Source organism: Malania oleifera, chromosome 11 (assembly GCF_029873635.1).
Source record: "Malania oleifera isolate guangnan ecotype guangnan chromosome 11, ASM2987363v1, whole genome shotgun sequence".
Classification (NCBI taxonomy): domain Eukaryota; kingdom Viridiplantae; phylum Streptophyta; class Magnoliopsida; order Santalales; family Ximeniaceae; genus Malania; species Malania oleifera.
The window spans coordinates 51,589,496-51,612,730 of record NC_080427.1 but is presented as its reverse complement, the minus strand read 5'-3'; the positions used below and the strand labels follow the sequence as shown (position 1 = coordinate 51,612,730).

The following is a 23,235-nucleotide window of genomic DNA, read 5'->3' as shown; positions in this document are numbered from 1 at the left end:
AATTTTGGTAAATTTGAAATTGAAAGTATTCTTTTCTTCCTTCTACTTTCGTCTTTCTTCCTTCTTTTTCTTCTCCTTTCTATCCCTTATAGGACATCCCGTTAAAATGCAAGGACATTTAAAATTTCAAGTTCAATTTTTTTTTTAAATATGAATAAAAAATAGTATGGGAATGAAAGATAAGTTATGTCCCATTATATAGTGCATACCCAATTGTTGGCATTCAATGAACCAAAATGAACTTCCTCTTTTATTTCTCTCCTTATTTCCCTTTTTGTAGTACCACATTTTATATCTATGATATAGACCTAACAAAGCAAATCAGGTCAGATAATCCTTGACATATTAAAAGGACTATTAGTAAGAAAATTATAATTCATATCCAACTCAATGAAATAGCGGATTTATGGTGGTTTAGATTAAATAATTTGTGATGGATGACAAATAATCCATCATTCCCATACAAAGTATAATTTTTTAACCATCCAATGAATAATTTATTTAGTAACCCCATAACTGAATTTATTTTTAAAAGTATAATTTGGTAATTGTTAAATATTTAATAATCAATCACAAAAGTAGAAACTTATATTACTTAGTAAATATGACAAATTATTAAATATTGAATACCTAATTATAACTTTTTTTTTTAGTTTTTAGATCATGAATTTAGTTTTTGTTTTGACCACAAGAATTAGGGATTTGAACTTGAATTTGAGTGAGGGTGTCGGGTAGACTCAAGGCGAGAGTCTAATAAGCATAGGCATATGGAATTATTTGCAGATTTGGAACATCAGTTGTAAATGAGTTGGTGAATATATGTTGGATAAAACCTAATATCAACCAATCAACCAGTGCAGGGACGGATAAGATTTTTTCAAACCATATTTAACTTATTCAATGTGCGAATCAATTATGAATCCATTTAAATAAGTTGGATTTGATTCAGAATAATAAATTTTAATCTATTTGGGTAGGTCTCTCTTAACTAGAATTGGATCAATTGAATCATTTATAATTTGGCCCCTCTAGACAAATTGGGCTTGAAAAAAAATTGGCAATCTTAACATTTGAATCAAATTAAATTGATATAATAAAATACTCAAATTGAACTTAACACAAAATTCGGCTTAAAAATAAATGTTATCAGTTTTGAAGCCAAACTTGATTTAATTATAAATTATTTGTAAAAAAAATTCAAATTCTATTTAAGTAAACTCAATTTAGTTATAAAAATACTATTGAAAATAAATATAAATATAAAAATGTTGAACATGCTTAACATATAATATATCAAGTATGTATGTATGTATTTATAAGTGTGTATGTAGGGGTGTGCAATCAGTCGGTTTGACAAATTCGACCAATTAACTGAATTAATCAAATTTTTTTGGTTAACCCCACCACATAACCGAATTGAGCTCTTTAATTGAACCGCACCCGATCGAACCGAAAAGTTGGGTAATTCGGTTAACTGAATTTAACCGAATAAAATTAAAAGTAATTATAGAAAAAAAAAATATGAATGTGTGATTTGTATGCCGAAATGGGAATAACCGAATGGGAAGGGAATCTAGGAATGACTGAATGGAACATTGGAAGTTTGAAACCCTAGCCTAAAATCATATAATTTAATAATTTATATTTAATTAATAATTAATTAAAATTTGGGTGATTCAGTTAACCGAATTACATTTTTCCCATAACAGAACCGAAAACAGAATACCTGAACTTATCCCATTTTGAAACTAAATCGAACTACAAATTAACCGAATCAAACCGACTGAATTCGCTCAGTTAATTCGGTTAATTTGATTAAAATCGAATTATGCTCACCCCTATGGGTATGTATGATAAAATAATAAAAAATTATTTAAATTTACAAATAATATTACAAAATTCAAAATTCACTTAATTAGAGAAAAGCGAGATTTGTAATGAACTCTGATTGGAGGCCCATATGGACAAATCAGGCCCATGTTGAGAAACTGGGCTTAAAAAAATTGGCCATCTCCTTGTCTCCTTGTTCGCGTGTCACTCTGCCCCCTTCTCATTTACCTGAAGAGCACTGCCAATTGCGAAAGCCGAAGGGAAGGGTTTATCTGGGGTTTTGATTCGAGTTGGGGGGATGGAAAGGATGAAGGGAGGAACAAGCGAAATGGGGCTGAACAGAAAACGCAAAAGAGCCAAAATCCGTCACAAAACTCGCAGAGAAAAGACCTTTAACCATTCGCAGAAAATCCATGATGAAGAGCACCAAGGCACCAATCCATCCTCGCTCAAACCAATTGATAATGATGATGATGATAATGATGTTTTGGCCAATGAATCTGCTGCTTCTGCTAAACGGGGAAAACCTTCTAGTTTTCTCGACAAGGTCTCGGCCCGTGTCTTTGTTTCTCTCGAAATTTGTGTATGAATTGTGTGTGTGTTTTGTGGATTACTGGAATCATGGATGGTTATGCAGATGAGAGCAAAGTTGTCGGGAGGTCATTTTAGGATGATTAACGAGAAACTCTACACTTGCACGTAAATTCTTTCCCCTTTCTTCTGATTTTCTGTCGCTACTGTTTTTAGGTCAATGATGAAAAGAGGCTATGCTTTCACTTTCCAGTTCAATATAATTTAAGGATTTTAAGTCTTTACATTCATAATAGGAATTGTGATTCAATAACTTATATTTTTTTTAAAAAATAGGAGTATTTAGTAATTTCTCAATATCATTTGTAGTTAAATTTTAGGGCGTGATAGTATTATGAATGGTTCTTTTTTGTGATTAGTTAGTTAATGAGCGCAATACAAGATTCTGGTCTGAGCAAAGATGCAAAGGTGCCAACTATTATTTTTCTTGTTGGCTGGCAAATTCCAATTTTTACTACTGCGGATTAAGCTGAGATTTCGCATTTTATTAATTCCCTGCCTCTGAAGGTTGTTATGGAATTAAATGGAGTTGGGGAAGTATTAGACAAAAGCTTCCTGTGCATCCTAGGAGGGAGCAGTGTTTTCCCCTAACAAATGCTCCCACTAAAGTAAATTCTTTTGCATAGGAAGCTTCTTGGAAGAGGATCCCATGCTGGAAAACCTGCAGAAGAAGGCTATTGTGGTGATGGATAGATATTATTTGTGCAAAAGCGGAGGTCAGGCAACATACCATTTTCTCCCCTTAGGGAAGCTTTTGTGAATGCTTTGTCAATAATGGCTGTTAAGTGGGTTACATCATTTTCTGCCCTAGGATAATTGTGGGCTTGGAGGGGCATTTACATTAACGAACAGAAGAAGGTATAGAGTCGATTCCACTTAGCATCTTTTGGATAGTTTAGAAGGAAAGAAATTGTAGAGCTTTCAAAAGGTTAGAGTAGTAATACTGTAAAAGATAGATGGAGTTTCAATTTTTGTTTTAGTTCAATAGGCAATATTTTGTTGATGTCGAGGTTGCCATTGATTTTGTTGATAATATTTTCCTGTAAATTCTGCTCGCCTTCTTGGGTTGCAGTTACATCATTTCGGTATCCTTAATGGCTGTTCTCTTTGCCCATTAAAAAAAAAAAAAACCAAATATGCTTTTACTAAAAAACTTTTGAGTTTTTGTAATGGGAACTCTGATTGCGCTTTAGTTTAAAAGTTCTGGTAAAGATAGATGAGACTGATTGAACACATGGAAAATCAAAAGGAGATGACTCTATCAGCTGTGATGGAAGAGCTTTGTTAGTAGCTACTGCTGACATCATTGAGGGCTTTAGAGTTGGGAATTGAATTTAATTAACTAATTTTCATAGCATGTTCTGTTTGTGCAAAGATTTCTGGGTATTAAGGTTGTTTGGCCAATGGTTGATGTTTGTTCTGTTAATTGTTAATGATCTTACTGTAATCCTTTATGTTTGCGAAACTTTACAAAGTGGTTGATGTTTTGTACCATCAATAGTCATTTTTTACCCGACAAAATAAATAGACCAAGTTGAGTATATGAAAAGCTAAGCTAAAAACACCAAGGAAAAGGCTGTAGCATTGGGCAGCTGACGAACCACTTTTTGGTGGTCAACCGGTTTTTTTCCCTTCTTTAGTTTGGCGCCATCCAATAGCTGTCAACCGGCTTCTTCAGGTGGTCGACTGACCTTGTGAAAATTTGAAAATTTGAGTTGTTTCCATTTGATTAATGGATTTGGGCATGTCGACTGTCCTAGAGGTTGTTACATCTTAGATAACGAATAGGGTAGTTGATAGTTGGTGGTTGATAGTTTGCATTTGAATCTTTGAAATTCAAATTCAAAGTGATGTTTCCCTCCATCCCATGAAAGGTCTATAAATACACCCTTTGGGAGAGAGTTTGGAGCACGTCCAAGTGGGGATAAGGAGAGGAAATTTGAAGAGCTCCGTGCATCTTTAGAGGGTCAAAAAAGGGTTTTGACGTTGAGTTTGAGAAGAATTCCATCTTCTCTCATTCTTGTTTTGATTGTTCTTTGGGGTGTGTGCATTCATTAGTGTACCCTCCACTTGATCTACACTATTTGCGACAACATAAGGTCATTATTTTAACTCTCTTAATCCATTTGTTTTCAAGTTTTTGTTTGTATTTTGCATGTGAAGCATGTTTTCATATATGTGATGTTAAATTTTATTTCATGCATGTTTTTACATTTCGCTAAGTAGATAATATCTTCTAGGGATTTTAGAATGGGTTACTGTTTAGAGTTCATGAAATAATTTTGTTTAAAATAGAAAAAAATTGCATTTTTTTCAGAAAGTTGACTTGCAGACGGGCGACTAGCCTGCAAACACAATTGATCGCTCCCTTCTATATTCCAAAAAGTAGCTATAAAGCTTTCGGAGATAGTTAACTAGCCTCTGTAAGCGACTAACCGACAAATTTAAAGGCCTTATTTTTTACCTTTTTTTTTATATTCATTTTGTATTCGAGGTTAATCACTCTTAGGAGTGTGTTGGTTGAGTCTGATTGCTGAAATTCCCAAGGTTTTCATGTTTTCTCCATAAAGAACCACGTCTTCATTTTCAAAAGGATTTTAAGATAGTCTTCGAGTATTTGCAAAATTTTCAACAAAACCTGGAGTTAACGCCCATGATGTGGCTTTTGGGTGTTCCCTATAACCTTTTAGATTTCTAAAAATAAAATTTCAAAAGCGGGCTTGTGATTCTACCACCAAAAATCCATATTTTCTTCAAGTTTAAACTAGCAAACATCATTTTTCAGAGTAATCACCTATGAAGTGGCTTGAGGGTGGAAAAATGGGTTTTCTTAAATTTAAACGTGGTTCAAAATCTCAGTTTTACATAGTACTCATGAAAATCAAATTTTTAGCAAAAAAATGAAGGTTTTTCAATCAAAACAACAAATGTTTTCAAGTGATTTTCAAATTTTCATCAAAATGTTTTCTGAAAACCTTTTTGAAAATATTGTGATGAACTACAGATGGCTTGATTTCTCCATGGAGGATGTGTAGGCAATCTACATATATAGATTTAGCTAGAACTTTAAAAAAGGAAACATAACTTCTTCTCTTCTCTTATATTCATTTTATTTATTTATTTATTGTGTGTGTGAATGTATGTGATTTTTTTAAGGGCCGGAAGTTCTTTTTTTTTACAAAAATGAAACATGGAAGAGAAATTTGTAGTAGGCGGTTGACCGACTCTCTGCAAGCGGTCAACTGATAATTGTTGTGACTTGGTTTTTTCCCTATTTTTCAATATTTTTCTTAAAAAATGAACTTCAAAATGAGAGACATACGCACTCACATAAGGTAATACCGTTACTATTCCTAAAATGGGTGTTTTAGGGTGCTAGGCTTTAACCTTATTCAAAAAAGATTTAAGGGTCTATCTTTCCTATTCACAATGGTGCTCTCATACCAAAATCTGTTTTAAAAAATGTTTTCCTTTGTGTTACCTTTTCAAAAACTAAACTAAAGTGGCAACAACAACAAAACCAAGCCTCAAGTCCCATTAGGTGGGAACGGCTATATGAATCCTTTTCCGCCAATTTATACGATCATGGACCATTTCTTTTGACAAATTCAGGGCTATTAACTCCTTACTCATTATCTTATTTGAAGTTATCTTAGGTCTACCCATTTCTCTTCTACTGCCCCCTACAGTAACTAACTTACTTTTCCTCACTGGCTCACTATGAGGCCTACGTTGCCAGTGCCCAAACTATCTGAGTCGTCCATTCCTTATCTTATCTTTTACAGGACCTACTCAAATATATGCATTCCTTAATTTATCTTTCAATGTTATATCACTCATCCATCTAAGTATTCTCATCTCAACCACTTTTACTTTTTGGATATTTTGTTTTTTCATTGTTCAACATTCTGATCCATATAGCATAGCTGGTCTTATAGCCATCCTATAAAACTTTCCTTTTAATTTGAAGGGTATTCTACGATCACAAAGCACGCTTGAAACACTTCTCCATTTACCAACCTGCTTTAACTCTATGTGTTACATCATCTTCAATTTCTCCTTCAGCTTGTATAATAGATTCAAGGTATTAAAATCCACAAGTGTTATTTATTTCTTTATCATAAGTTTAACTTTGTCTCTAATACTCCTCCTACCATTATTGAAATTACATTTCATATATTCTGTCTTATAACTACTTATCCTAAAGCCTCTAGATTCCAAAGCTTCTCTCCATAATTCTAATATAGTCTCTACTCCACTCCTAGGTTCATCAATCAATACGATATCATCTACAAACAACATACACCATGGAACCTCATTTTGAATGCTCTTAGTCAGTTGGTCCATTATTAAAGCAAAAAGATAAGGGTTCAAAGCAAATCCTTGATGTACACCTATGGTGATTGGAAATTCTCTAGTTTCTCCATCTACAGCCCTTACATTAGTCATTACTCCATCGTACATATCCTTAATGTTGTATAAATTGAATTGCACAGCAGAATATTAAATCAAACAAATGCAACACTCAATGATAAAATTACAGAACAACACAACCACGCAGTACGTATGAAAGCAATAACACGAGACACAAAGGATTACGTAGTTCGGCAATGCCTACATCCACTGGAGCAATTGGTAATCTTTCTTACTATCTTATGTCAAAGACATGAACAACATTACAAAATACATCACAAATGACATATAAATAGAGTTCCCAGAGGCTTTCCCTCCAAACCCCAATCAACTTAACGCCCCTTTTTCAAAATTTGAAAATCTGCGTTGGGTTCTCGAGTCAAACCGTCGAAGGTTTGTGCCATACCGTCGGCGGTTTCAAACCGAATGTAAATTCTCTTAGACACTGCCCCAAACCGTCGACGGTTAGGGGGTTATCGTCAACAGTTTCCCTTGCTGCATGTTGATTTTCTTCATGTTTTCCTTTTGTGCGTGCTTTCCACTCAGTATGTGAGCCACATATCACAACAATCTCCACCTTGGCGAACATACGCCTCTTAGGAGAAATCGAAAATATAAACCTGTTGCTCCACCTTGACCTTGGGACATTAAGTTGGAACTGTCTCCCTTCTAGCAACTAGAGACATGAAGTAAGTCCAAGCAATGCTTGAACTTATCCGTTGTAATCGGTTTTGTCAAGATATCTGTTGCGTTCTTAGATGTATGAACTTTCTCAAGTACAAGTTCACCTGAAGAAATCAACTCTTAGATCCTGTGGAACCTTACATCTATATGTTTGGTTTTAGCATGATACACTTGATTCTTTACCAAATAGATGACACTCTGACTGTTACAACGCAGCTCAACTCCACCTTGTTGTATGCCCAGCTCCTTGACTAAACCTGTAAGCCACAACACTTCCTTTGCAGCTTCGGCGACTGCCATATACTCTGACTTAGCTGTTGATAATGCCACTAGAGACTGTACCATGGACCTCCAACAAATAGGTCCTCCCACAAGGGTGAATACATACACCGTTGTAGACCTTTTGTCATCCAAATCTCCTGCATAATCTGCATCAACATACCGTACAAGTGACGGATCACTTTGTTGCTTGTACCCCGTAAGTATTTGAAAATCCTTAACGGCTTTCCAATGCTGTCTACCCGGATTTGAAAGAAACTTACTCACCACACTGACTGCATGTACCAGGTCCGGTCTTGTACATATCATGACATACATGAAACACCCCATAACACTAGCATAGGGGGCCTTTGACATGTTCCGGATGTCATCATCCGTCCTTGGGCATTCAGCGGTAGACAATTTAAAGTGATTTGCTAAAGGTGTACATACTGGTTTTGCATCAACCATGCTAAACCTCTCCAACATCTTCTCCACATAACCGCCCTGAGATAGCCATAATCTCCCTGCAGTTTTGTCCTGACAAATCTCCATCCCAAGTATGTTCTTGGCTGTACCAAGATCTTTCATGTCAAACTCTTTATTCTACAGTCTTTAACTGATTTACCTATGTTATGTCCTTCGCAGCAATTAGCATGTCATCAACATACAACAATAAGAAAATGAGAGAACCATTATCAAGTTCTTTCACATACACACTGCAATCATACTCACACCTCCTGTAGCCTATCCGGATCATATAGGAATCAAACCGTTTGTACCATTGTCTCGAAGATTGTTTCAACCCATAAAGAGACTTCTTCAATTTGCAAACTAAATGCTCCTGCCCAGGTTGACTGAATCCCTTTGGTTGTACCATAAAGATCCAAGTCACCATAGAAAAATGTTGTCTTCACGTCCATTTGTTCCAAATGCAAATCATAATGTGCCACTAATCCAAACACTACCTTGATGGAAGTGTGCCTAACCACGAGTGAAAAGATTTCATCATAATTTATTCCTTTCTTTTGTCAGTACCTCTTTGCCACTAACCGTGCCTTGAATTTCTCTCATTCCTTTTTTAAAATTGCTTTCTTCTTCCTATATACCCACTTGCAACCTATCGCCCTCTTCCCATCTGGAAGCTCCACCAAATCCCAAGTCTGATTCTTATGCAACGGCTCCATTTCCTCCATCATAGCACCTATCCACCTACTTTTCTCTTGACTGTGCTCTGCCTCTTGAAAAGTAGTTGGAACCTTGCAACTGGTAATGAAAGTATAAGATATCAGATCATCAAATTCATACCTGGGCGGTGGTCTGATAGTACGTCTGGATCTCCGTATAGGAATACTGTTAACTTGCTGGTTTCTCGAGCTAGAACTCCTTGCAATTAGGGGACCATGATCATTGCCCTGAGTTTCTAACTCCACCTGCACAACATGCTCATTTCTGCTCTAATTTTCTAGCTTCAGTTTCTCTTCATCATCTTCTCGAGTACGCTTCACCATATCTTTCTCATAAAAAACTAAATCTCTACTGATCACCACCTTGTTTGCCATTGCATCCCACAGCTTGAACCCCTTCACACCTTCTGATACCTCAGAAAAATGCAGCGTATAGACTTTGCGTCAAGTTTTGATCCCTCCTCACTAGATATGTGCACATAGGCTAGACAATCGAATACCCTTAAACCAGAATAGTCTACCGCATTACCTGTCCATACCTCCTCTGCTTCTTTCCCCTCTTGTGATGCCCTTGGCAATCGGTTTACCAAGAAACAAGTTATACTAACTGCCTTGGCCCAAAAGTTCTTCGCGAGCCCTGCATTCAACCTGAGACACCGAGCTCTCTTAACCAGAATTCTGTTTATCCTTTCAGCCACACCATTTTTTTGCAGTGTCCGGCAAACAGTGAAATGTCTCCTTATGCCCTGTTGCTCACAAAACTCCATGAACCTCGAATAAGCGTACTCAGACCCATTGTCTATCATGAAGCATTTAATTCTCCTCTCGGTCTGATTTTCCGCCTTAGTTTTCCATAATTTAAACCTAACAAACATATCTGATTTGTGTCGCATGAAGTACACCCAGACCTTACGTGAGTAATCATCAATGAAACTCACAAAATACATATATCCACCCCGTGATGCTACTCTCACCAGCCCCCATATATCAAAATGAATATAATCAAGAATACCTTTCGTCTTGTGAGAATCTGTTTTGAACTGCACCTTGTTCTGCTTCCCAAGAACACAAAACTTGCAGAAGTTCAGCTTGCATGTTTTCATACCCTTCAAGAGTTTCCTCTAATGAAGTTCCTTCATCTCATGCTCACTCATATGCCCTAACCTCATGTGCCACAAAATAGTGTCATCAAATTCAAAATCTACGGCTGCAGCTCCACCTACAACTGTAGTGCCCAGCAATGCATAGATGTTTCTCTTTAACTTCTTCCCTTTCATCACTGTTAGAGCGCCTTTACACACCTTTATAATTCCACTTTCAGATTTGTAGCTAAATCCATTACAATCTAAAGTGCCTAATGAAATTATATTCTTCCGTAGGTTCGATATGTATCTTACATCACATAAGGTTCTTAATTCTTACATTTCCTATTCCATTGATTTCACATGAAACATCATTACTGTAGCGTCCTGACCCGTCACGTGGGCTCAGGGTGCTACCTTAGTGATGTCTGTGTACCTGATACCATCTCAACATACAAGATATGCAGTGGAATAATGAAACATTCTCCATTTTCTATTACCAAAGTCTAAGCCACAATATACATCAGGGTTCTTCCCTTCTTATAATACAACTCATAATAATAAGTCAACTAATACGGTCCATACGACCATAAATACAAGCCCGAAGGCATACTACATAAACTGCTCATATCTGAGTTCTTGACGACACTCGCAAAAGAACTACTCTAGTCTCCACCCCTTGGAATCTGCTAAACCCGCTCTCGGTGATTCCCTGAAAAGATATGTTGTATAACGGGGTAAGACACCTCTCAGTAAGGAAGATTAAGTTAATGACAGTGTGTGGCAGCATGCTTTTCAGTGTATGCAAGAATCATACCTCCCTCTTTTACTGAACATAGTATGTATACTCATTTCTCATTTCTCATAATATAAATCACTACTGGAAACAATTACAACTTTACGTAAATGTACAGATATGCTTGAAAGACACTCCCTGGAACTACTCGTCATGTGTAAACCCCTGTGGTCAAGGTTGTGCGGCCTGAAGGCTGGACTAAAACCTGAGGGATCAACCCAAGCCAAGTCAACTCCCTACTTATACTTCAGCAGGCTTCCGCAAGCTCGCTTATGGGTCCGATTGCGTCTTGGTCAATCGGTTAGGACCACCCAACACCACTCTCTCATAAATGTGGGCGCACGCGGTCAAATGGTAAAACTCTCTCTAGTAACGGTACCGCGCTCACAACAACTGGGTTCTCAGGGTTCCTAAAGCATATCATGCAATTTAAGTAATTAAAACTCATTTCATATAATAAACTTCGGTCTCGGCAGTTCAATACAAACTCGGGCCTTGGCCCCTCTGTTACAACTCGGCTCTCAGCCTCTGTATGAATAAAACTCTGTTATTTTATAATTCACGGGCTTGCGCTGTGTAATACAACCTCGGGCCTCGGCCCCTTTTGTAACAAACTTGGGCCTCCGCCCTCTCACAAAAACCCCCGCATTTCTCAAATCGGTTCCAGTAAATTTTGCAAACAGTTCAGTATTACACAAACATACCCATTCTGATATTTTCATAATTCTCAAAATAATATTCACCTGCCACACAATTTTTCATATTGAAAACATAGTCCGTAGGCAACCATGAAAATATTGTATAAATGGTTTGTAGAATCAAACCGAACTTTCGACCATTCATTTCTACTCAAAATATCATATCGTATATCCTAGGTTCAAAAACGAGCCTTTTGAATGGTTGGTTTTCGAAAGAATAACTGAAAACATAACATACTCATTCCACAAACATTTCCATCTATTCAAAATCATTAAAACACTGCATTAAACATAATCCCTTTACCTTTTTCCTGAAATAAACCGCAACGCTCGAAAACCCAAATCTCAACTTTTCACGAAAACAAGAATCTGCTCCGCTAGTATTGTAGATCTTAGCTCCTTGATCCTCGTAGTAACTTCCGATCGTCGAAACGGGCAACGAACGACAAAGAACTGTAGAGAGAGAGAGAAGACTTGCCGATTCTAGAGAGAGAGAGAGAGAGAGAATTTTGGGTTTCTTAACCCCTAAGCAATGAAAAATCCTATTTATAGGCCTTTGGACCTGGTCAAATTCGTCAATGAATTGGTCCTTCGTCGACGAACCATAGAAGACTGTTCGTCGATGAACCTCCTCCTTCGTTGACGAACCCAAGCCTGATATTTTTCCCTGTCGGTTGAGATCTCTTTGTCGACGAGACTCTAAATTTCGGCAACGAAGCACTGAAGGGCCTTCGTCGACAAGAACATTGACTTCGTCGGCGAAGCTTGCAAAAATCCCCTTTTTACCCTTTTCTTATTTTATGGGTTCGGGTCTCTACAATTACCTATAAGGATGGAACCAGAATTAACCGACCTGTAAGTGTTGAACCATTACTTTTTTGGAGTCATGTGGTAAAAACACGCTGAGTCTAGGATTCAAGAGTCTGTGAGGCAATCTGATCCCAATGAAACTGAAAGTATATCACTATCACTGCATTCTGAATTTCCTTCTTCAACGACATTTGCTGATTTTGAAGTACCTTCTTGCTTTTCAGCATTCCCTTTCTTCCATTCCGGAAACTCTGATTTTATGTTCCCTTTTTTACCGCTCTTAAAACACTGGATATCCTTTTTCTTCTTGGACTGCGATCGAGACTTATTTTGATTCGATCCATTTCTGAATTTTCCTTTCCCATGTTCATGGTTATTCTTCACCACAAGCCTTTCACCACATGAAATTTCATCGCTGACCTTCTTTCTTTGATGAAAATCCAGCGACGCGCTTGTTACATCTTCCAAATTTAGGATTTCTTTACCCTATATATAGAGTCGTAACCAAGTTCTCATACATGTGAGACGCTGGCAAGGAATTCAGTAGCATCTGGGTCTTGTCATCTTCCTCGAATTTCACATCAACTCGCATTAAATAACATATGATTTGATTGAATGCATTGATTTGTTGGTTCAAATCCGAACCTTCCACCATCTTAAGCCAATATAACTTTTGTTTAAGAAAAAGTTTATTCGTAAGAGACTTAGACATATACCGGCTTTCAAACTTTTGCCAAATAGTCGCAGGAGAAACCCCTTCCATGACGTGATACAGCACGTCATCGGCCAAACACAATCTTATAGTAGTCACAGGCTTTGCTTCCAATTCCTTTTAATTTGCCTCATCCATGCCTTCTGGTTGAACTTCGTATAGGGCCTTCACCATTCCTTGCTATACTAATAGATCCTTCACCCTTCTCTGCCACAAACCGAAATTTCCGGTTCCATCAAACTTGACAACGTCAAATTTCACAGATGAAGTTCCAGAGGCCATTACAACAATGCTCTGATACCAATTTGTTGTATAGATGGAATTGCCTAGCGGAATATTGAATCAAACAAAGGCAGCACTCAGTGATAAAATTACAGAACAACACAACCATGCAGTATGTATGAAAGCAATAACCAGAGACACAAAGGATTATGTGGTTTGACAATGCCTACATCCACGGGAGCAATTGACAATCTTTCTTACTATTTTGTGTCAAAGACACGAACAACATTACAAAATACAGCACAAATGACATATAAATAGAGTTCCTAGAGGCTTTCCCTCCAAACCCCAACCAACTTAACGTCTCTCTTTCAAAATTCGAAAATCTGCGCTGGGGTCTTGAGCCAAACTGTCGACGGTTTCAAATAAAATGTAAAATCTCTTCAACACTGTCCCAAACCGTCAACAGTTAGGGGTTTACGGTTTCCCCTGCTGCATGTTGATTTCCTTCATGTTTTCCCTTTGTGCTGTGAGTCACATATCACAACACTTAATGACATCAGTATATCTACTACATACATTTTTTTTTTTCTTCTAAAACTCACCATAGAACTTCCCTAGGGGCCCTATCATATGTTTTCTCTAAGTCAATAAATTTTATATGCAAGTCCCTCTTCTTTTCCCTAAACTTTTCCATTAATCTTCTTAAAGGATATATAACTTCTGTGGTAGATCTCCCAAGCATAAAACCAAATTGATTTTATGTGACCTTTGTTTTTAGCCTTAAACTTTGTTCAACTACCCTTTACCACAATTTCATTGTATAACTCATAAGTTTAATTCCATGATAGTTATTACAATTGTGAATTTCTCCTTTATTTTTGTATATAGGTATTAAAGTATTTGTCCTCCTTTCATCTGACACTTAGTTTTTATAATTGTGTTAAATAAATTAGTTAATCATATAATTCCGTTATCACCTAAGCATTTCCAGACTTTACTTTGGATGTTATCTGGTCTTATAGCTTTTCCATTTTTTTATCTTTTTTAGTGCAAATTTAACTTCGTTAACTCTAATTTAGCGAATTCATATTTTTAGTCTTTTCCTCATTTGTCAATTCTAAGTTTAAGCTTGCTATTTGATTTTCTTTAAACAACTTGTTAAAGTAACTTCGTCATTTATCTTTTATGTCTTTCTTCTTAATCAAGACAATATCATCCTCACTTTTTATACATTTTACATTTCCTAAGTCCTTACTCTTCCTTTCTCTAGCTTTAGCAAGTTTAAATATATCTCTTTCCCCTTCTTTTGTATAAAATTTATCATAAAAATTATTAAATGATATGTGTTTAGCTTCACTAACCGCCTCTTTTTCTTTGCATTTTTTCTCGTCTCTTAATACTTTTCAAAGTTATCCACGTTTCTATATTTTTGCCACCCCAAATTCTTTTTGTTTTTACGGCTTTTTGGACATCTTTATGCCACCACCAACTTTCTTTGCTATTCAAGAATACTCCCCTTGATTCACCTAAAATCTCTTCTGCGATCTTTTTAATAGAGCTAGCTAATCCACTCCAAAGAGTATTTGTATCTATCCCAACCTTTATAGTTCAATCCCCATCTTTGATCATTTTATCTTTAAATTTTATTATATTTTCTTCTTTTAGGTTCCAGCACCTAGTTCTTTTACACTGGTTTATTTTATCCTTTTCCTTCCATTTTTTAATGCATATATCTAACACTAAGACACTTATGTTATGTGGCGATTGCATTTTTTTCTAAACAAAATTGGCAAGGGAACCATTGGTTTGGTTTTTTTTTACTGAATTTTTATTTAGTCACCAAATATGTTGGCAACTAAAATGGGTCATTTGAGTCCGGTGTCAACATGTACCATGGGATGACATCCCCTTTATGCCTTGCTGATATAAATTTCTCTTTACTGATAAAAAAAAAAAAAGTTGATTGGTCAATATCTATTTTGTCCAATAGTATGATGATTTCTTGCTGATTTAGTGTTCTCTATTTCTCTTGGTTTGTAAAATCAATAACTAAAAAAGTTGTGAACTGCTAGATTGTGTTATAAATGTACTCCTATTACTTCCATTTTATATGGTATTATTTGACCAATTTTTTTCCTTCTCGTCAGTGGGAAGGAGGCACTTGACTACTTTAAAGAAGACCCGGCATTATTTGATGTGGTAAGATCCAACGTAAATAAATAGTTTTGTGATATTTTGAGCTCCAATTTAGCCTTTAGAATTGTCACAATCACTATAATTTCATGTGATTTCTTTTTTATTTTATAAACTAATTGAATAAACAATTCAGCATATGAGCTACAATCTTGAATGTATATATGAGGATTGGTGATTGCAAATTGTTTGCTTATAGCATGAAGCATCTAAAGTTATAATGTGGTTTTCGGCGCTTGAGCCCTGCTTGTGAGAATAATTTTTCCAGTCTTTACTTTCTCCGATTCAACTGCTCTTCGATTATCCAGTTATATGTTAGTGAACCCTGCAAGATACTGTTTTAAAGCATGTTCCTTTAGCTGAATAACTGATCAATGGTAACATGTTATGCTGCACAAGAGTTACTAACTATCCCTAGCAAGGAGATTTCTTTGGTCAACTGTCACCAGTGTTGGATGACTGCAAATGTTTACAGACATTTACCCCCTTTATTTAAGAAAACAAGAAAATTTTCCTATTGAAGGACATGGTAAAGCAGGATGTTTTATGAACACCCAATCATCATAATGTTTTACTTTTACTCCTGTGTAGATCTACTTGGTGAGGGGCTGAGGGCCCTCGTCATCAGGTTTTGATTTTCTTCTGAGAGCTGGTTGAATCAAGATGTTTAAAAGTTCTGTGTCCTGAAACTCAGATTCAGTTTATAACATTTTGAATGGCATATGCCACTTTTATTATTAATTTTTATATGTTGAAAATTAGGAGTGACAATATATGATCTAAGCTATATATGACCCTCTTTCAAATATCATTATGCCCATACGTTGCTCATATTTTCTTGTTCATCTGGTCTGTAGAAAGTTTTAACTCATAGAATGATTCGGAGTATTTCTTTATAGAATATTTTTGGACTATGATTTTCTGAACTTTGTCACTTCTGATCTTCTATCTTCCAGTATCATACAGGATATCAAGAGCAAATGTCGCATTGGCCTGAGCAGCCAGTTAATATAATCATTAAATGGCTACAAAATCACAGCCCTTCTTTGGTTGTGGCTGATTTTGGCTGCGGTAAGAACTAAATGCATGTTTAAATTTTACATTCTGTCTTCCCACGGTACAGCCCTATTGCAGTATGAATTTGGGTAGTTGTAATTTAGTGTTTGACATCTGCTAATATCTTCTTCCGTGTCTCTTTCATCCTGCTCCATTTTAATCCAGGGGATGCACGCCTTGCAAAAAGTGTGAAGAATAAAGTCTTCTCTTTTGATCTTGTCTCAAATGATCCTTCAGTGATTGCTTGTGATATGTCAAATGTATGTGCTTTGGTTTAAAATGCTATTAATAATTCTCTACTAATTCTTTCTTCTCATATTCTATCAGCAGTTAATAAAGAAATAAAGATTCAGGGATTAGCTTTCCTGCATGGTATTTCCACTTGTTTATATGTTACTCATAACTAAGGTTATAATTGACAAGTACATTGAGAATGCCTTTAAAAAGAAAATTCATAAAAGAACCCATATCGTTTAACTTGCAAGCTTCATTTATGCTATTCAATGCCAATGAACATGCGTCTTGGCATGTGAACACCCAAATTTGAAATCCTGGTGCTTTGATATGGTTCTTTTCATCCTGATGATCGTGGTTTTCAATTACTTTCTAAATAATTCCTTATTTACAAAAAAACTGTATTAGTATGGCTTTTTTTTGGGGGGGAGGGGGGGGGGGGGGTGTGGTAGAATTTGTTCATGTACCTGAAAATCATACGAAGCATCTGCAACTAAAGTTTTATTCAAATAAACTCAGTGTGCATAACTGCGTTTACAGCTGTGCCAAACCAAAGGAAATGTAAATCTAGAATGTTAAGGTGCTTGCGCCTTGCTCTATTGGCATAAAAAATAAGTATTCATTTTACATTTTATTAGTGTTTAGTTTAGGTCCGTGAGAGAAAACTGTAAATTTTGAAATATCAGTTGCTATTATCACCCAAAAATAGAGCTGAAATTTTAGTAGTTAAAAGTTGATGCTGTACACACACCCATTGCATTTATGCAGATGCATTTAACTGTGTATCCTGTTTCTTTGTTCAATGCTATGATATTGTTATTATGTGTAGTCGGGATGTAGGATGACGATGATTCCAATTATGCAGTAGCCTTGTGTCACGGTCCGACTTTTTCACACCATTGTGAAGGGCCGTGCGGCGCTAGCTAAAGCACTCTTGCTTAACTAGCCAGCCTATTGTTTACCAACATTCATCCACGAAGCACTTTCATTAACATTCAATTAGATAGCAGCGGAAATAATAATCAATTCATGAAAGCCGTGGCAACCAAGCAGTAAATATTGAAGCAAACGTAATTCATTAACAAATCCTCCGTTGACATGTTGTACTTAGCGAGGGAGGCAAGTAGGCTAAGCATGTTGACAATTGCTAGTGAGTTTTACAATGACTGATGAACACTCACCCTCCCCTAAAGAGGTTTTTATGTAATTATCATCCTGACAGTAGGAAACATCAAAGTGACCGAGGAGTCATACTGCATTTGGCTTACAAAGACTCTACTAGCAGAAAATAACCCTACATTAGTATTTACATGATGGAAACCCATCCCAAGCACACGAGATAAGCAGTCACAGGCAAGCATAATGCCCTGAACAAGCTTAGCTCGTGACATTCTCCCCCACTTATACGGTCGACGGCCTCGTAGACTTTTGGCGGTAGGTACACTTCAATTTTGTCCACGAATGGCTTCAAATCTTCCGCAGAAATCCAGCTGATTTCTTTGTCATCAAGGCACTTCCACTTCACTAGGAACTTCTGCCGCTTCTTCCTTGAGGATATGAACTTTCTGTCGGCAAGGATCTCTTCAACATCATGTCTTTCAGGTTGCACTGTCTTCAACTCTGTGCTGTTTGACTGACTTCTGCTCAGGTTGTTGGTGTTGGCGTTGAATGGCTTGAGGCAATTGACATGAAATTGCGGTCTTCTCTCCTGATCTGCCCACTTCTTCATCTGCTTAGAAGCTTTCTGCTTAGAAGCTTTCTCCAGATAGGCTTGGACAAACTCTGCATTCAGTCTCCATTCTCTGGTGAAGATGCACGCCTTGGGACTCTTTCGTCTGTACGGCTCGCCCACTGTGTGAGGTAACAGCGGCAGCTGGCCTGTAACAAGCTCAAAAGGGCTCTTGTTGGTTGTTGAGCGCCTTTGGGCGTTGCCACAGAATGGAGCCACATCAAGTAGTTGCACGCCATTCTTCTGGTTGTCGTTGACACAATGGCACAAGTACTCATCTAGTAGCTTTCTGAATCTCTTCATCTGTTCGTCTGTCTGTCGATGATAACTCGAAGAGATGTCAAGATGTGACCTGAATATCCTGAAAAACCCTGTTAAGAAGTTGTCAGTGAACATTAAATCTTGGTCACAAATAATAACTTGGGGAACACCCCAATATCTCACAATAGTCACAAGGAACAATTGTGTCGTCCCCTCTGCCGAACAGTACTTTGGTGCGGCCATGAAAGTACCATATTTCTTCCGCTCCCCCTTGTCTTGTTGGCAAGTGAGACAAGTTTTGGTATAATCAACCACATCATCCCGCGTGTGCGGCCAATAATACCTCCCCAGTAGTCCTGTCATTGGAGTCATTCTCCACGAATACCCCTTAACGAACTTCCTACAAAGTTTAGTAAGGCCAAGAAAGGAACGCAACTCCTTCACTGTCGTGGGGATCTTCCGTTCTTGAATCATCCTTACCTTCTCCATATCCCTCCGGATACAACCTTGTTCAACGACTTGACCAAGGAATTTGTTGCTCCGCCGAGCGAAAGAGAAATTCTCCTTCTTCAAATTCAGACTGTTTTCCCTCAGCCTGTCGAACACCTTCCGTAGATGCTCTTCATGTTTCCTCTGAAACAACACCGATGCTCCCAACGGCGTTTTGGAAGGGCGAACACATCCCGCTTCCAATTCATCAAGCTGTTTCCCCAACTCTACTATCTCTCGAGGCGCAATCCAACATGGCCCTTTAGCAGGTGGTTTCACTCCTGATAACAACTCGATCTCTTGCTCCACAGTCCGTCGTGAAGGCAAATTTTGAGGCAGCTTATCCGGCAACACCTCCTTATCCTCATCCAACACCGCTTGGATGGTCGTAGGCTCCAGCTCCTGGCCTACTTCTTTGTCTACCACCACCGTGGCTAGACGTGTTTGCTCACCCTGACCCAATCCTTCATTGAGTTGTATGGCTGAAAGGGACTTCCCGTCGTCTCCTTTCGTTGCAACGACTTGCACCATGCACGAGTGATCTCCCATCAGACAAAGGGAACTAGCCGAAGGCATCAGCACTGCTCTCGTCCCCATTAGGAACTCCATTCCTAGAATGATTGGATAGTCATCCAATGGCACCGCTGTGAAATTCGCATGACCTTCCCACTGTCCAAACATTATAACCACTTGCTTGGTTACTCCCAGAGTAGGCTGGGCTACAGAGTTAACTGCTTTCACGCGTCCTGTATCCTTCTTTAAGGATAAGTTGAGTCTTCCTGCTTCCAACTGCGAAACAAAATGATGAGTAGCTCCCGTATCCACCATAGCGCGAGTACTCTTCCCATTTATCCTCAAGTCCACAAACATTAACCCTTTTGCTCGTGTAACTTTCGATGTTTTTGCCTGCTTTTCCAATGCGTTCACCAACCGCACTGAACCCTTGGGGCATCATCCTCTTCCCCATTGTCTTCCACTGCCTGTTCTACAATGGAAGCCTGTAAGGCATTAAGTGATGCTTTGTGAGGGCACTCAAAAACTCTATGAGGACCTCGACACAAGAAACACTCAATTTTACTCTTCCCCTTTCCATTGGGTGTGTTGAACCCTTGAGACGACGAAGCTTCCTGTGAGGTTGATGATTTAGAGTTGGGTCCCCCACTCTTGGGTTTGCCATTCTTGAAAGACTTTCCACTGTTTCCCTCTCCGCCAAACCGTTTGGACGAAGCGGTCTCATCACCAGCGTAGTTTGTCAAGCGTTCTGCAGTCGCTTGTGCAGTTGACAAGTCTTGAACCCTTTGTCTATGAAGTTCAGTTCTTGCCCACGGTTTCATCCCCTCAAGAAAATAGAACAACTTGTCCTTCTCCGACATATCCTGAATATCCAACATTAAAGCAGAAAATTGTTTCACATATTCACTAATTGACCCCATATGCTTGAGATCTCTCAGTTTTCTCCTTGCATTATACTCAACGTTCTCAGGAAAGAATTGGGCCTTGAGCTCTCTCCTCAAGTCTGCCCAACTATCAATTACACAGTTTCCATTTTCAATTTCTCTGTACTTGGTACGCCACCACAGTTTGGCATCACCAACCAAGTACATGGTCGTAGTATCCACCTTTGCCTGTTCTGAGGCCATCCTCACAACGCAAAAGTACTGCTCCACATCAAACAAGAAGTTCTCTAACTCCTTGGCATCTCGGGCACCCCCATACGTCCTGGGTTCTGGCACCTTGGTCTTGCTAACTCTCGGAGTGTTGGAGTTTCCCATAGCAAGAACCATCACATTTACCTTTGCATTCAGATCTGCCATCCGGGCTTGCAAAGTTTCCATAGTGTGGCGAAAGTCCTTTGACATGTCGTCTATCAAACCTGCTTGATGTTTTTGTGATCCCCTCACTTCATCAACAAGTTCTCTCATCTGAGCCACCTCTGCGGCCATAGTATTGGTTGTTTCCTCAACTTGTGCTTCCAGCACGCTGATCCTCTCAGCATTGTTTGGTGCCATGGTCACTTACCAAAGCTTCCCAAATCCAACAACGAAGGCAAACGAATTCACGTAGCAACTCAACCTTGGGCTCTCCCCAAGTGTCACCGACTTTGCTCTGATACCAAATGTCACGGTCCGGCTTTTTCACACCGTTGTGAAGGGCCGTGCGGCGCTAGCTAAAGCACTCTTGCTTAACTAGCCAGCCTATTGTTTACCAACATTCATCCATGAAGCACTTTCATTAACATTCAATCAGATAGCAGCGGAAATAATAATCAATTCATGAAAGCCGTGGCAACCAAGCAGTAAATATTGAAGCAAACGTAATTCATTAACAAATCCTCCGTTGACATGTTGTACTTAGCGAGGGAGGCAAGTAGGCTAAGCACGTTGACAATTGCTAGTGAGTTTTACAATGACTGATGAACACTCACCCTCCCCTAAAGAGGTTTTTATGTAATCATCATCCTGGCACTAGGAAACATCAAAGTGACCGATGTGTCATACTGCCTTATTTGGCTTACAAAGACTCTACTAGCAGAAAATAACCCTACACTAGTATTTACATGATGGAAACCCATCCTAAGCACACGAGATAAGTGGTCACAGGCAAGCATAATGCCCTGAACAAGCTTAGCTCGTGACACCTTGCAATGCCTGTTGTGCTCAATTATACTCTATTAAGATTTCATTTGACAAATTTAGCTTATATGTTGCAGGCTGGCTAAAGATACATTGAAATCATTTTACAGCCTTTGATGCTACATTGTGCATTATACAAATGTCTGCAGAGTCTCAGTAAATTGTCTATGTTTGTGCTCTTAATTGCAGACATCTCTTGATTCTTCATCTATAGATGTTGCTGTCTTCTGCCTTTCACTGATGGGGACTAACTTCTCAAGTTACCTTCAGGAAGCACATAGAGTTCTTAAACCAAGGTTTGCACACAATGTTATCTGAAGCTTTGTTGATCACCTGAACTTGACTGCTCCATTTATAATCCGTATCACAATGGCCCTGTACAGTGGCTGGCTTTTGATAGCAGAAGTTAAGAGCAGGTTTGATCCAAATACAGGAGGAGCAGACCCAAATAGGTTTTTGAAGGCTGTCTGCGAACTAGGATTTACTGCAGTGTCAAAGGTTTGTTCATGTCATGTTCTTCATCTGCACCAATAAATTCATATGTTTTGGTTCCAAGTTAACAAATACCACTTGTGTGCAGGACTTCTCAAATAAAATGTTTATTCTATTGTACCTCAAGAAGAAGGTTTGATTCATTTATTTTATTTTGCTGCTTAGGTAGAATATGGTTCTTGATTTAGAATAGAACCTGTTTTCTCAACTTCTGAAACAGTGGTGTTTAAGATCTCCCGGTACCTACCATTGTTACTTTTTTCATGTTTCACTGTCTGTAGAAGATGCAAGACTCAAAGAGAAAGGGAATCGAATGGCCAGAACTGAAGCCTTGTCTGTACAAACGTCGATGAACTCATGGCAAGATGCCCCTCTTAGGCATTCAGTGAGGAAAATCCCTGTTTTTGGTGCTTCTCACATGATGTTTTGGCTGGTTATGCATTTTGATTTATTTGGTGGGTTGCAAAGAAGGTAAAGCTTCTTCCGAGAGCTGTTTGCATACACCACACGTGTGCACACCCCCACAAAAAAATATGCTCATTGTTTGGGGTCATCGTCTCATGAGCCAGGGTGAATTGAGTATTCTTGAGTTCTGCCATTTTTAACAAGATTCGATCCTTGAAAAATGAGGCAAAGTAGTAGTATTTGATTATGTTTTAATCACTTGTTTCTTGATTAATGAATACCCAATCTAACTTAATAACTCAATAGTAACACAAATTGACTATTTACTTAAAAGGTTTCCCAAGGTCTTGACTATGAAATATTACCATCCCTTACCTCATGTTTGAAATTTGAGAATTATATTGAGTTTCGTATAAATTCAAGTTCATACAAATTCAAATTTAAAATCTAAAATTCA

At 38.0% G+C, this 23,235-nt stretch overlaps 1 protein-coding gene across 2 annotated transcripts; it reads left to right on the top strand.

The window, feature by feature from the left end:
- The first annotated feature begins 1,995 nt into the window (after positions 1-1,995).
- LOC131168242 (ribosomal RNA-processing protein 8) lies at positions 1,996-23,111 on the top strand. 2 transcript variants are annotated; one of them, XM_058127543.1, is made up of 9 exons: positions 1,996-2,377; positions 2,468-2,529; positions 15,434-15,485; positions 16,436-16,550; positions 16,701-16,795; positions 22,071-22,177; positions 22,265-22,379; positions 22,462-22,506; positions 22,655-23,111. In XM_058127543.1, the coding sequence occupies exons 1-9, from the start codon at positions 2,129-2,131 to the stop codon at positions 22,724-22,726; spliced, it is 912 nt and encodes a 303-aa protein (XP_057983526.1). In that variant the 5' UTR covers positions 1,996-2,128; the 3' UTR covers positions 22,727-23,111. The 2 variants fall into 2 exon arrangements, with proteins under 2 accessions (XP_057983526.1, XP_057983525.1); XM_058127542.1 differs by having other exon boundaries at positions 2,005-2,377; positions 22,658-23,111.
- Positions 23,112-23,235: the final 124 nt, after the last annotated feature.